Genomic DNA, 12,819 nt, shown 5'->3' with positions numbered 1-12,819 from the left:
ACATGGACCGTTGGTAGCTCTCGAGGACCGGTTTGGCCACCCCTGGTATACACTATCACACACTCCCATGAGTAGTTCATCTGATTAGTCGTGCATGCAGGTCAATCTCATGTCAGTCATTTTCAGCAAACCGCTCAGTGAATATGCACGACATATATATACCAAATATATTAATAACCAAACAACCATGTGCGCTGCAGAAGGGGCAAATGAAACATGTGCAGAGGTGTGTTCAATTTAAGTGGGGTGTCTTGAAGCTGAAATCTAAATTGCAGTATAAAAATAAAGCAGTATTTACCCTGCACAGAAACAAAATGACTCACCCAAATATAACTCTCTGCACATGGTTTTGCACATTTTGAGAACAAATTTGTTGTGCAATCAGGTCTGAATTAGGCCCTATAAATCCTTTGGTCATTTGTAAAATTGCATAGTGTGTACACATTATATTAATTGTAAACGAGCTCAAGGCAAAACTGGACGAATGTCACGTCCTTGGCTCATCTTCTAATGTGTACATGGCTTATTGCCTCCAACCTCACAGGATATGCAGGAACACAACCAAAGTAGGACAGGAGTTTAAACAGAAATTGGCAGATCGTAGAGATAATTGCAGATCTCATACTATAAGGCAGAGGTTCCCAAACTCCATCAATATAGTCCATGTTTTAAGGATATCCATTCTCTAGTACATGGGACTCCATCAGTACCTCAGTTACTTTGACTATCATCTGGGCTCAATCATGGATGGTCTTAAAAGGTGGACTATAAATGACAGAGTATGGGGACCTCTGCTATAGGGTATTACTAGAAGCACTTCAGTGGAAGAGGAAATATCAGATTGTTACCCGATAATGTGCTTTCTTCTACTCCTCCATGGCAGCCAATCACTGGGTTCCTCCCCATTTGGGCAGTACTTTGGGAAAGGAAAAAAAGACCTCCTCTCGTCCATATAAGTCACCTCCTCCTTTATCCCAGGGTCTTCAATTTCTTAGCTTCAAACATAAAACACAAGCCATTAGTAATCACAGGGTCGGGAATATATGCTGCCATGGAGGAGTAGAAGAAAGCACATTATCAGGTAATAATCTGATATTTCTTCTACCTCCCCATGGCAGCCAATTTCTAGGTAATACCCCAGCAGTATAATATAATGGGAGGGGATACAAACCATAACTAAAAATAAGAAAAAACGTAGAACTCGGGCAATGCCCTTAAAAATAAAGAAAAAATAATTCTCTTCTCCTCTTCCAGACTCCATTGCTCAGACGACCGCTGAGCACCTTTCTCTCGAATTTAGCATCCGCCGAGGACCAGACGTCCACTCTGTAATGCTTAGAGAAAGTATGAACTGAAGCCCATCCTGCTGCTTTACATAAGTCCTCTATCGAAGCAGATCCTCTCTCTGCCCACGATGTTGCTATGGCCCTTGTTGAATGGACTCTTAGACCCAGCGGTACTTCCTGCCCCTTAACTTCATAGGCCTTTTTGATGCAGCTTCTAATCCACCTCGCAATCGTATCCTTGGAGGCTCTCTGTCCTATCTTACTTCCTTCAGTATATGTAAACAAATTTTTTGCCTTACGGAATGTTTCTGACCTTTGTAAGTATACTTTCAGAGCTCTAACTAAATCAAGTTTGTTTAACTTCTCCTCCTTCGCGTTACTCGGTTTTGCACATAGCGCAGGTTACACAATCTCCCGATTGATATGGAAATCCGAAACCATTTTAGGCAGGAAAAGTGGATTGGTCCGAAGCACTACTTTGTCTTCAAAAAAGTTCATATATGGCTCCTCTGCCCATAGTGCCTGTATTTCTGATATTCTTCTTGCCGACATGATCGCCACTAAGAACGCCACTTTCCACGAAAGTATATTCAATGGTATCTCTTGTAAAGGTTCGAATGAAGCCTCAGTTAGAGCTCCCAGAACCAGGTTAAGATCCCACGGCGCGAAGGCTGGCGAAACCTAGGTCTGATCTTACTGGTTGCCTGGATGAATCTTTTTACATACTTATTGTTAGCTATGTCCATATCCATCATGGCTCCTAACACTGCAATTTGTACCTTTAGCGAGCTGGTAGCTAGACCCTTTTCCAGGCATGATTGCAAAAACGCTAGTATTGATGAAATCTCCTGTGAAGGGATAGTCTTATCGTTGCACCATATTCTGAACTTCTTCCAGACCTTGTAATAAGTTTTAGATGTGGACTGTTTCCTAGCTTTTAAGAGGGTTGTTATGACTGCATCAGAGAACCCTTTACTTTTCAACGTTTTGGATTCAGCAACCACACCGTCAAATGCCATGATGGCGGTTGAGCTTGAGTTACTAGGCCCTGGGACAGCAGGTCAGCCCTGTCTGGCAACTTCACCAGTCCGTCCTCTACCAATTGCTTTAGAATCGCAAACCAGGCCCTTGTCCATACCTGTGAAGGTATCCGCGTCCGCTCGCCACACTTTCTATTCTCAACTCCACGCCGACGTGGATAGTGGGGGTATGAAAAGGTCGTAGGACGCGTACCGCCGCCCCTCGCGGGCTCGCTGCGCTCGCCACGCTTCGGGTTCGCGTTGATAGTGGGGGTGGTAACAGCCTCAAAAATGCCAGTTGGGGGCCGTTGAACATGTTTAATACTAATTCCAATGCATTTGGATGCTTTTCAGTGCAAAATCGTATGCGATCGCATGTGATTTTGTAAAAAAACGGCCAAAATCAGTAAAAATCGCGTCGCATGCCATCATATATGGCATGCGATGGCATGCGATGGGAGCCGTGATACTCCACAAGTACCATATAATCCTTTGAGATAGATCCTTTGAGTTTCCGTTCCACTGTGATAGGAAACAATTTTGTAATTTCCTTGAGTGGAACCTGGCCCATGGAACCATCTCCAGGGCGGCCGCCATGAGACCCAGCATCTCCATACATTGCCCTGCTGGTACTACAGTCATCCTGTTCATCAAGGCCGCTTTTTGTAACATCTTTTGCCTCCTCTCTGTAGTCCGAGCTACTGTCATCTTGTGAGAGTCTATGACAGCTCCTAAATACTTGATGGTCCTGGTCGGTCTTAGCTGGCTTTTCTTGTGGTTGATCAGCCAGCCGTGGCGCTCTAGACAGCTTATTGCTAGCCTTGTATGTTGTTCTGCTTTTAATTCTGTGTCTGCTACAATTAAAAGATCGTCGAGGTAAGGCCAAAATTGCCAGTCCTTCTTGCCTCAGTTCTTACCACTACCAATATCTTTGAGAACGTTCTGGGGGATGTGGAAAGACCAAAGGGGAGTGCAACGAATTGGTAATCTATGGCGCCTATTGAAAACCTCAGAAACTTCTGATGACCTATAAAGATAAGCACGTGCAGGTATGCGTCCTTTAAGTCAATTAATGTCATGAACGCGTCCTTGCTGATGTCCGGCAAGATTGATTTTATCGATTCCATTTCGAAGGGTCTCACCTCGATGAACTTGTTCAGCCTTCTGAGGTCTAAAATTGTACGGAAACCTCCTGACGCCTTTTTGACTATAAAAAACCTTGAATACCATCCTGTCCCTTTTTGGTTTTCTTGCACTCTTACTACAACCTTTGTCTCTCCATTTTCGCCAGACTGGACAAGAGAGCCACTCTTTCCTCCATGTTGCTGGGAACTGGCGATTCTGTGAAAAAAATTCCCTCGTCTTTTTAAAAACTCTATCTTGTACACCGAATGTATCACTTCTAATACCCATCTGTCTGTAGTAGTTTCTTCCCAGGCGTGGTAGTACTGCAACAACCTGGACCCTACACAGACTAGCATGGCGTCATTGCTGCTCTCTCTTTGAGGGAAATCTTCCTTCTCTGCCCCTTTGGGCCCAAAAATTCCCTCTTGACCAAGAGCCTCTGCTATATCCTCTCCCAGGCCTATATGCTCTAGCATCCTTAAAGTCCTGAGCTTGATACTTGAAAGGTCTTGCTGCTTTTTTGGTTGATTTCTCCTGAGGCAACCACACAGATTTTCCTCCTGATATTTTGGATATAATATCATCCAGCTGCTTGCCAAATAGGTAACTCCCTTGGAAGGGAAGAGACATTAGTTTGTTTTTAGATTGTATATCCGCCGCCCACGGCTTCAGCTATAAGGCTCTCCTAACTACAGCTGGCCACCAGCTTTACTGCATCTACCGATGCCTCGCATAAAAACTCTACCGCTAGCTGTATATCTTGTATGGATTTAATCAAATCCGACCTGCGGATCCCATCCAGCATGTCTCCTTCCAATTTCTGGCACCAACTCCTGAGCACTCTAGACATGACTGCCGTCGGTTTCAGCGCAGCCCCCATAACCAGGTGCTGTTTCCTGAGGCCTAGTTCTATACACCTCTCCATGGGGGTCCTTGAACATGTTCGCTTCTTCAAGCGGCAATGTCGTTTTTCTTGAAATGCGTGCAATTGCGGCATCAACTTTGGCCAATTCTTCCCAAGTTGCCACCTGAGCCTGATCAAACTGGTACATGCGGTTTATCATTGCCGGCACAGCCACCCTCTTATCGGGTTGCTTCCACTCCTCACTAATAATACCTATTAGTGACTCTGATAATGGAAATTTCTTTCCTTTTTTCTTCTTATCTTGAAACAAGAGCTCTTGTAAATTAAGATCATCCTGCTTATCTTCAATTTTCAATGATCTATGTATTAAATCCAGTAGATTCTCTACCATCACTGGATTACAATCTGTGTCCGATTTGTCCTGCATCGTATCATCGTCTGGGTCCACATCTTGGAACCCCATTGATGGCCCCTCAACTGGGTCTGCCTGCGACTCCTCAGAATCCGACATTACTGCATGTCTTTTCTTCGTAGTCAATTTAACCAAATCCTCTTTGGTTACAAAAGTCTCTGCTAAGGCAGATTTCAACATTTCCACCAGCACTGTCATTTGACTAGGAGGCAATTGCTGGGGAACTTTGCACGCTTCACACACATTCCCTGTGTAGTCCTCGGGAAGCTTTTTATCACACACAGCGCATTTTAACACTTGAATCCTTCTATGCTTGGCCTTAGAGCTGTCCTTACTCGCCTCAGACCTAATACACATATATAGAAAATATTGCTAAGTATCGACGAAAAAAACACTGCTTTAAAAATAAAAAAAAACACTTGCTCTACAGGCTTACCCCGACTTTTTAGCACTATGCCGCTTATCCTCCTCCATGGTATCAGCGGGCGCTATCCTCAATATGTATATATGTATTGTCCTAAAACACAGCCATCTATTAGGTTACATCATGAGCCACGGAAAAAACATGACACCCAGCATCCTGATATTAATCCTACCGCCTCCGGGCGAAATCCCCACTCTGTTGGTCACTGTAGGTCTTGCAGGCTCCTGTCCACAGCGTGTACACTTGCTCCGTCTCCTGCACACAGCCGCTGCATCACCAGCACTACCGCCTTTACGCTTATGGCGGGCTGTGTCACTGACCTGCGCCCAGAGGCGCCGCGCCCGCTGATGACGTCCGTCTCCTTTCCCTGCGGATGAACAGTGACCAGGCCTCCGCCGTGCGCGTGCCACGCCGCCGCCGCTCAGCCATCTTGATGACATCCGGCACCTGGACTGAAGCCCGCTGAAGGCCGGCTTCACCTCCCCATCCCCGCTGACACCAGGTATCCCGGCGGGGGAATTTACTTATGCCATCCTGATAAGCGCATTCTTCACTGGGTAAGCCTCATACTGCCCACTTTAGGAAAGGGGAAAAAAAGACACTGGGATAAAGGAGGAGGTGACTTATATGGACGATAGGAGGTCTTTTTTTCCTTTCCCTAAGTACTGCCCAAATGGGGAGGAACCCAGTGATTGGCTGCCATGGGGAGGTAGAAGAAATGAAACTTTACCAAATTTCAAAACGTCATTGCATGGGCTTCCTTCTAGACACAAGAGAAGCATCCAACCAATCCATACAAAATTAATAAATTTTGGAAAAAACTATTCCTTTAAATAGGTCAAGCGATTGGGATATATTTTGACTCCAGAATCCTTTTATGGGCAGCCAAAGAACCAGCTAATAGTAAATGCTTCACACAGTTTGAGCAGTGTGGTACAATTTTACGACCATTATGTCAAAAGTCATGAGGTCACCATGAGAATGTCAACATGGTCAAACTGTCGATGTGCAGCATATCTATATGATTAGCCTGTCGGCATGTATAATTTCTACAGGCTTATGTCAACATTATGAACGGTCAACAAACCGTCTCTTACCTCATCCCAGTGGCTCAAGCATGTTTTTTATATCACAATGATCACTTTCTTGCCAGGCCTCTGAGGGACTGGTGGGTTTTTTTGAAAAAATATCCACCCAACCCTAACCCTCCAGGTGATGCCCAACCATAACTGTAGGCATCTTCAGGGTGTTGACATTCTGATAAGTCGATCATGTGTTTGTATAAAGCCTTGGGAGCACCAATTAATTTAATGGTTAGTGAGCTAATTCACCATATGGTCCATTGCAAATCTCTAGGCAAAAACCAAACATAGAATCAGAAGAGGAACAGAGAAGTACAGAAATTAGCTTGGGACTGCTGAAAATTAGGACAGACAGGGCTTTCAAGCATAGCAATTAAAAATCCCCCTTCATGTAGGCCCGGTGGGAAATATTGCAAAGCACTGCAGAAAATATGGAGAGAAAAACACATATAGTGTAAAACAGCATCTTGGGGAAACTGTTCATTGACTGACATCAACTGTTAAACAATACCCATTTTAAGAATAAACTGGTCGAAGGAAGTCTGCAGACAAGCATTAGGAGTTAACATAGCCTAACATTATGGAGTCATTTTTATTTTCAAAACAGCACTAACAGTGCTGGGCCTGAAGAAAGTCTATTCAAAAAAGTTAAGAAATGTAATTTTGTCTGTTGCCTCAGAGTGGTCCCCTTGAGTGAGAATCAGTAGGTTGGCCCACTAATGACCCATCACTTTTCAATAGGTGTAAAAGGACACAAATTGTGATACCATGCTTAAAATCAGGGTTTCATGCAAATATTATAATGGAGGTACAATTTTTAACTTGTAAAGTAGAATACATCAAATCTGCTCTGTCACTATGAGAAGCAATTAATCAAAGAAATTGGGTGGTATAGTGTCATCTAGCATATATATAAAGGTCACTAATAAAAAGCTCAGGCATAATTATATTTATTATTTAATCAGCACCTTAAATAACAAAACTGTGCAGTTTGATTATAAGCAACATCATTAAAAGAAAATTAATTTTAGTTTTGGCTTCATACAATTAAAGCATTAAGGCCCATACACACACAAAGATGTGTCAGTAACGACCCATCGTTAACTACCATCTTTCATTTTCACCTTTGAAGTGAAAATGAAAGACCTCAGCATTGCAGGTGATCACTGGTGCACGACGGCTGACAAACGACCACAAACGATGCAGGACCTTTTCTATTGAAAAAACAAACAATGTTAACGACCATAGCCAAATTGACCTGCATGCATTGACGATGGCTATGGTCTTTAACGACCCACGGGTACGCGCATCGTTGGTAGTCGTCCGTCATTCACAGCATAAACAGTAGACGATGTTAAAAGATTCACCTCCTAAACGACCCTGAACGAAGTCGTTCTGGGTTGTTCAGGAGGTGATTTATAATGGGGTCGTTCATCATCATTAAGAATACATCGTAGTGTGTGTATTGGCCTTTACAATACAGACCCTTTTTGCCCAATCCAAAGAGTAACATATTTTTATTGAGTTTTAGTATAATATACTTTACCTCTACTTGTACCTTGACAACATCCTTATACCGTTGCAATGTAGTAACTAGATGAGTTGATAAAAGATGCATTGTCGCAATACACAAGTTTTTTCTCGTAAGCAAATATGACAATAGATAGAAACCAAAGTACTGGATTTCTGAAAGATGGGTAAAACCACAACATAATGATTTATTGCAACAAAAGCGGGTCACATACTCTTGACAAAAGCGTAAAAGGTCATTCCAAAATTTCACTTGCACACAGTGTTTGAAGGAACTCGGCAGATAGTTCTCAAAGATTTGGAAGTTTGGAACAACCTGATGCGGTGTACACACGGTTCGATTCAGTGTAACTTCCGATTCTTTGGACTATAAAGAACAGTGTTAGCTGCCTTCAACGCATATTCGATCCTAGGCATCGGGATCCAAAGCAGAAATAAACTCCCCCCCCCCCCTGCACTCCGTCCTCCTGTCCATCCTCCTGTTCGATGACGACAACCCGTCGGCCATCCATATGAAATCCGTATCGACGACCCCCGGGTTGAAGAGTATGTACAGCCCTTAACTGTACATACACACTGTGCGTTTTTGTCCAGCGTGTATGCAGAGCAATGATAGAGGAAAAAAAAATAAGAGCCTCTGGCTCTTTGAGCTGGTTCCAGAAATACAGGGGATAGAATGACTAGAGTTTCCCTGTATTTTTATAGCCAGCACCATGCTTCAATAACCAGCAGTGTAATGCCACAGCCTGGGGAGACTTTCACAAACTCCCCTGGCCAAAGCATTTTTACCATGGCTGGTCAGCCCTGGCTGGGGAAGTAGGGACCCCCCTATAATGGGGTGCCCAGCAAGGGCTGAAGCCGAGGCGATCCTCGGGAAACCTGGATGGTGTGTGCTGGGTTGATAGTTGAAGTGTAAAAAATTGAGTATTGGGTTTTGTTGTAGAACAAAAAGCTTGTGCAAAAAGTTTCCCCCAGCTGTAAGCATCACACCACTGGCTGTTGGTTATAAAAATACAGGGTAAATTAAATTGAGCTTGCTGTTAGTATAAAAATGGAAAATCAGCCGAATAAGTCTGTTTGTAAATTTGCTGGCCATCAGGTCCTGGAGGAGATTGCGATCGAATGGGTATATTCGTACCCATTTGCTCTTTGTAAATTTTCCCTGTAGTGTCTAATGTGTCCATAAATGATTGCAAATTTAGTAAGTGCATCTTTACAATAAAGGCCATACCTTACACGAGGCAGGTGCAAGTTTCAATGGTGCATCTGATGGTAGCATCTAAAGATGCACATAGGGCCTTATTCTAGTTCACTCTTTCTGACAAAATCCTTCTTAGATGGACAAAACCATGTGCACTGAAGGTGGGGCAGATGTAACTTGTGCAGAGAGAATTAGATTTGGGAGTGGTTTTACTTCAAAGTGAGATCTATATTGCAGCGCAAGAATAAAGCAGCCAGTATTTACCCTGCACAGAAACAAAATAACTCACCCAAATCTAATTCTCTCTGCACATTTTACATCTGCCCCCCTGCAGTGCACTTGGTTTTGTCCATCTAAGAAGGATTTTGTCAGAAAGAGTGAACTAGAATAAGGCCCTAAGTGAGGATCCCACTCAGATTGCACAGTCAGACACACCCATACCATAATTAGCTATAAAAACACAGATGTAACTATAATGAAAGACACTAAGGCAGTTGCAACAGAATGAGCACCTTCATTCTGATACTGTATCAACCACTCACTAGATTAATTTATTACAAGGAAAGGTGTAGTCTCTACTGTAAGTGATCATAGATATTAGAAGCAACTAGAATTTCTGTGACCTGTATATTGGTTCTTTATATTGCTTAACCTAATTCTTTTAGTAGGAAGAAAGTCACAAAATTCCATGCTGACTTTTTAACAGTCATTAATTAACAGTATGGGATGTACAAAGAATAAAACACTGAAAATCTTTACCAATAACATGATAATTAGACATTAAGGTGTACATTTAATATGGGAGTTCTATTGTAGATAGATTGCCCATAACAACCAGATTATATTATGTTCTAGAAGGTGCTAACTAATTAAGAAGTAGATTGTGATTGGCTGCTACAGGCAACATCCCATCTTCAATAGAGCTCCTATCTTAGTAAATTCACTTCTAAATATTCGGTACTTATGTAATATCTGGGCTCCCGTTTTTCTTATGAGACCGCGTCCCCTCGCTACGCTCGCCACACTATATAAAATCAGCTCCATGCGTAGTTGGATAGTAGGGGTATGAAAAAATGGGGTGCATTTAACATGGGAGCCCAGATAATACATAAGTACCAAATATTCTAATATTTACTGTTCTGGAACCAATTAAAAAAATAGCATAAGCAGCAGTTTGTATAATGCTCTTAACCTTGGTTTCCTGGGTACATCTGGATAGTATGTAAAATGGTATCCAAAACTCCATGCTCAGACAGCAATTCCAAAGCTCCCGAACAGTCAGAGAGACATCCCAGTACTTTAAGACCACATTCCTGTATTGCAGGATTGCCTGGGAACTGAGGACCCAAAAATAATAGACTTTTATGATTTGTGCTTTGGTAAAGCTATGTACAGAATTCATATAAATCTGGATTCTAAGCTACATTTCAAAAAAGCAGAACTGCAGTATGGATCAGAAAGCGGTTTATTCAGCAAAATACGTGAAGGAAAGGACTGTATTATTGAAATATGTGTTAGCATGATTTAACCTATTGCAAAGCTTAGATAACAGGCAGTACTGTATACCCAATAGGGTGCAGACATCGAATTTGAGGAGATCTATAGGTAGAAGCAGTAGGATTCAGGCAATTTAATAATACACTTGATGGCAGTGGACAAATGAGTATATGAAAAATAAACTGTACCCATCCATCAGGTCAGATGCTCAGAATATTTTACTGAGCATTCTAGTGCAGTACTAGCCTGATTAATACCATATAATAACAACTGGAGTTTGTATTGTTATTCAATAGCCACTAGGTGGCAGCAAGGTATTAGTGGACCTAATAATTAACTGTTATAATTCTGACTCTTGTGGTTAAAGCTCCTGATAAGGGCCAATGTATTACGTCCACTATTTACCATACATCTGAGAGCTGACAAGCTGTCCAGCTTCCCAAAAAAAGTGGGAGACTGGGCCCCTTTGATTGAAGAAAGAATATCGGTGCTCCAATAAATATATAAAATTCATTACATGCTGGCAAAACACCTCAGTGTAGAAGTTTAAGTCCACAACGCATCCATTAAACATGGTATATAGCCAATGACCTGGACAACTGCATACCTTTCTTATTATCCTATAGACATTCTAATAAAGATATTAGTTGAAGCCATTCTTTTGAATCTCCCCACTTATAGGTCATAAGACACACAAATCAATAAATTAAATACTTTATAACTGCAGCTTTGCAGGGGTTGTGCTGAAATTGACATAATATTTTTCAGTAATACGTCACTGTGGTTTTAATACACCCCTTTATTCAATTCGAGCTCTATGTATGTATGTGTGTATGTTCAGTGTGTCTGTGATTTTAACTTCTCTATTTCACTGTTATTTCCCTAAGTATATTCAAAGGGAATTTGATTAAATCTCATTAAAAGTTATGTTTTAACAATTTGCAAAAGTGTGCGTCACATAGAACAGTCCCTTTTTCTTTTACATAATATGTTCAGTTTATGACTGTTGGGCACAGCACCCCCCAAATAATATTGAAATCTGGGGTCCATTCATATATAATTGAGTTTTCTCTAAAATTATATGGGAAAACAATTGCATCTTTAGTGTGCAGGTTTGCTTCTGGCCACTTAAATGGGGCAACCAAATATCTGGATCAAAAATGTATAAGATGTTTCTGGGTTGTGAGAAGGGGTCGCTAAACAGTAACAGAGATGCTGCAACTAACTGTATAACAAAGCAGGTTTATCGCTCACATTGGAGGCCATACTCAGATCAAGAATCTGTATCTATGAAAAGGCCACTGTATGTTCCATGGTGTGACTGATGGTAGCATGCACAGACATACAGTAATTGACCTTCTAAAGACAATGAAAGTGGGTGCCTAAGTCCTTGCACATTTGGAGGAATGGCTTTGTTACAGCTGAAACTGCAGAAAAACCAGCAAATACGGATGCAGCAGGGGCCAACTCACAATCAGCACCAATAACTCTGACATTAAGCTGATTTGCGGCAATACATCCACACAATACCCATTAGATCATTTATTATTGTTAATAGGACTCAATGTTTACTAACACAAATACATAAGATCTAGGGCACTTCTAGAGAGAAGGTGGCCCATGTACAAACTCCGTTGGGGCCCCCTTCTCTGCAGCTGATAGAGCTGTAGACTCTGGGAACTAGGGTCACTAGATGACCCTAGCTTTGTCCCAGAGTCTACCGTTCATGCGCAATACATTGGTAAAATGGGTGCTGCACCACATTACTGATGATTATTGGAGCCCTGCTGCTGCCAACACGATACTCTGAAGGGTATTGTCAAAAATGAATGGTGGCACCCCTGGACCTCAGGGGCCCATATGCACTGCACACACTGCAGCCATTATAGATCTGCCTGTGCATAAGATATGAAGTCATATTTCCAATCTTAACCACAAAATTCTATGCATAAACTAAGAAATGATCACCTCATGGGTTAGAAGGAATGCTGCCCATACACGCCCCGATACCGGTGTGCGTTCCGTGCTCAACAAGCACGGATCACATTGCATTGCATTGCCTGTGCGTGCAATGTGATGCAATGTGATGAAAACAAAGTACAAAAAGCACATACTTTTTGTACTGTGCAATGAGGTGCCACGGGAGCGCGCACCTCAAAGCACAGAACCCACAGCCGCATTGCAGCGTGTATGGGCTGCTGAAGTGCTGGTAAATGGTGATAGTTATAGACAAATCATTGATCATTTACTTGCCCGTCAGAATAAACAATACCTAACAGTGGGGCAAATGTATTAAGCCTGGAGAAGAGATAAACTGGAGATAAAGTGAAAGGAGATAAAGCACCTGTCAATAAACAGTGTTCGAAAAATGACAGTTG

At 42.2% G+C, this 12,819-nt stretch overlaps 1 protein-coding gene across 1 annotated transcript in view; it reads right to left on the bottom strand.

The window, feature by feature from the left end:
- Positions 1 to 12,819, bottom strand: part of LRRK2 (leucine rich repeat kinase 2) — a 223,109-nt gene that overhangs the window by 165,040 nt on the left and 45,250 nt on the right. Inside the window, exons 16-17 of the mRNA XM_083182947.1 lie at positions 10,137 to 10,281; positions 7,760 to 7,899 (exon numbers count right to left, since the gene is read on the bottom strand). Of these exons, the coding sequence (XP_083039073.1) occupies positions 7,760 to 7,899; positions 10,137 to 10,281 (285 nt within the window). The remainder of the gene's footprint in view (positions 1 to 7,759; positions 7,900 to 10,136; positions 10,282 to 12,819) is intronic.

Source organism: Crinia signifera, chromosome 4 (assembly GCF_055691185.1).
Source record: "Crinia signifera chromosome 4, ASM5569118v1, whole genome shotgun sequence".
Taxonomy (NCBI): Eukaryota; Metazoa; Chordata; class Amphibia; order Anura; family Myobatrachidae; genus Crinia; species Crinia signifera.
This window is presented reverse-complemented; position numbering and strand designations above follow the sequence as displayed.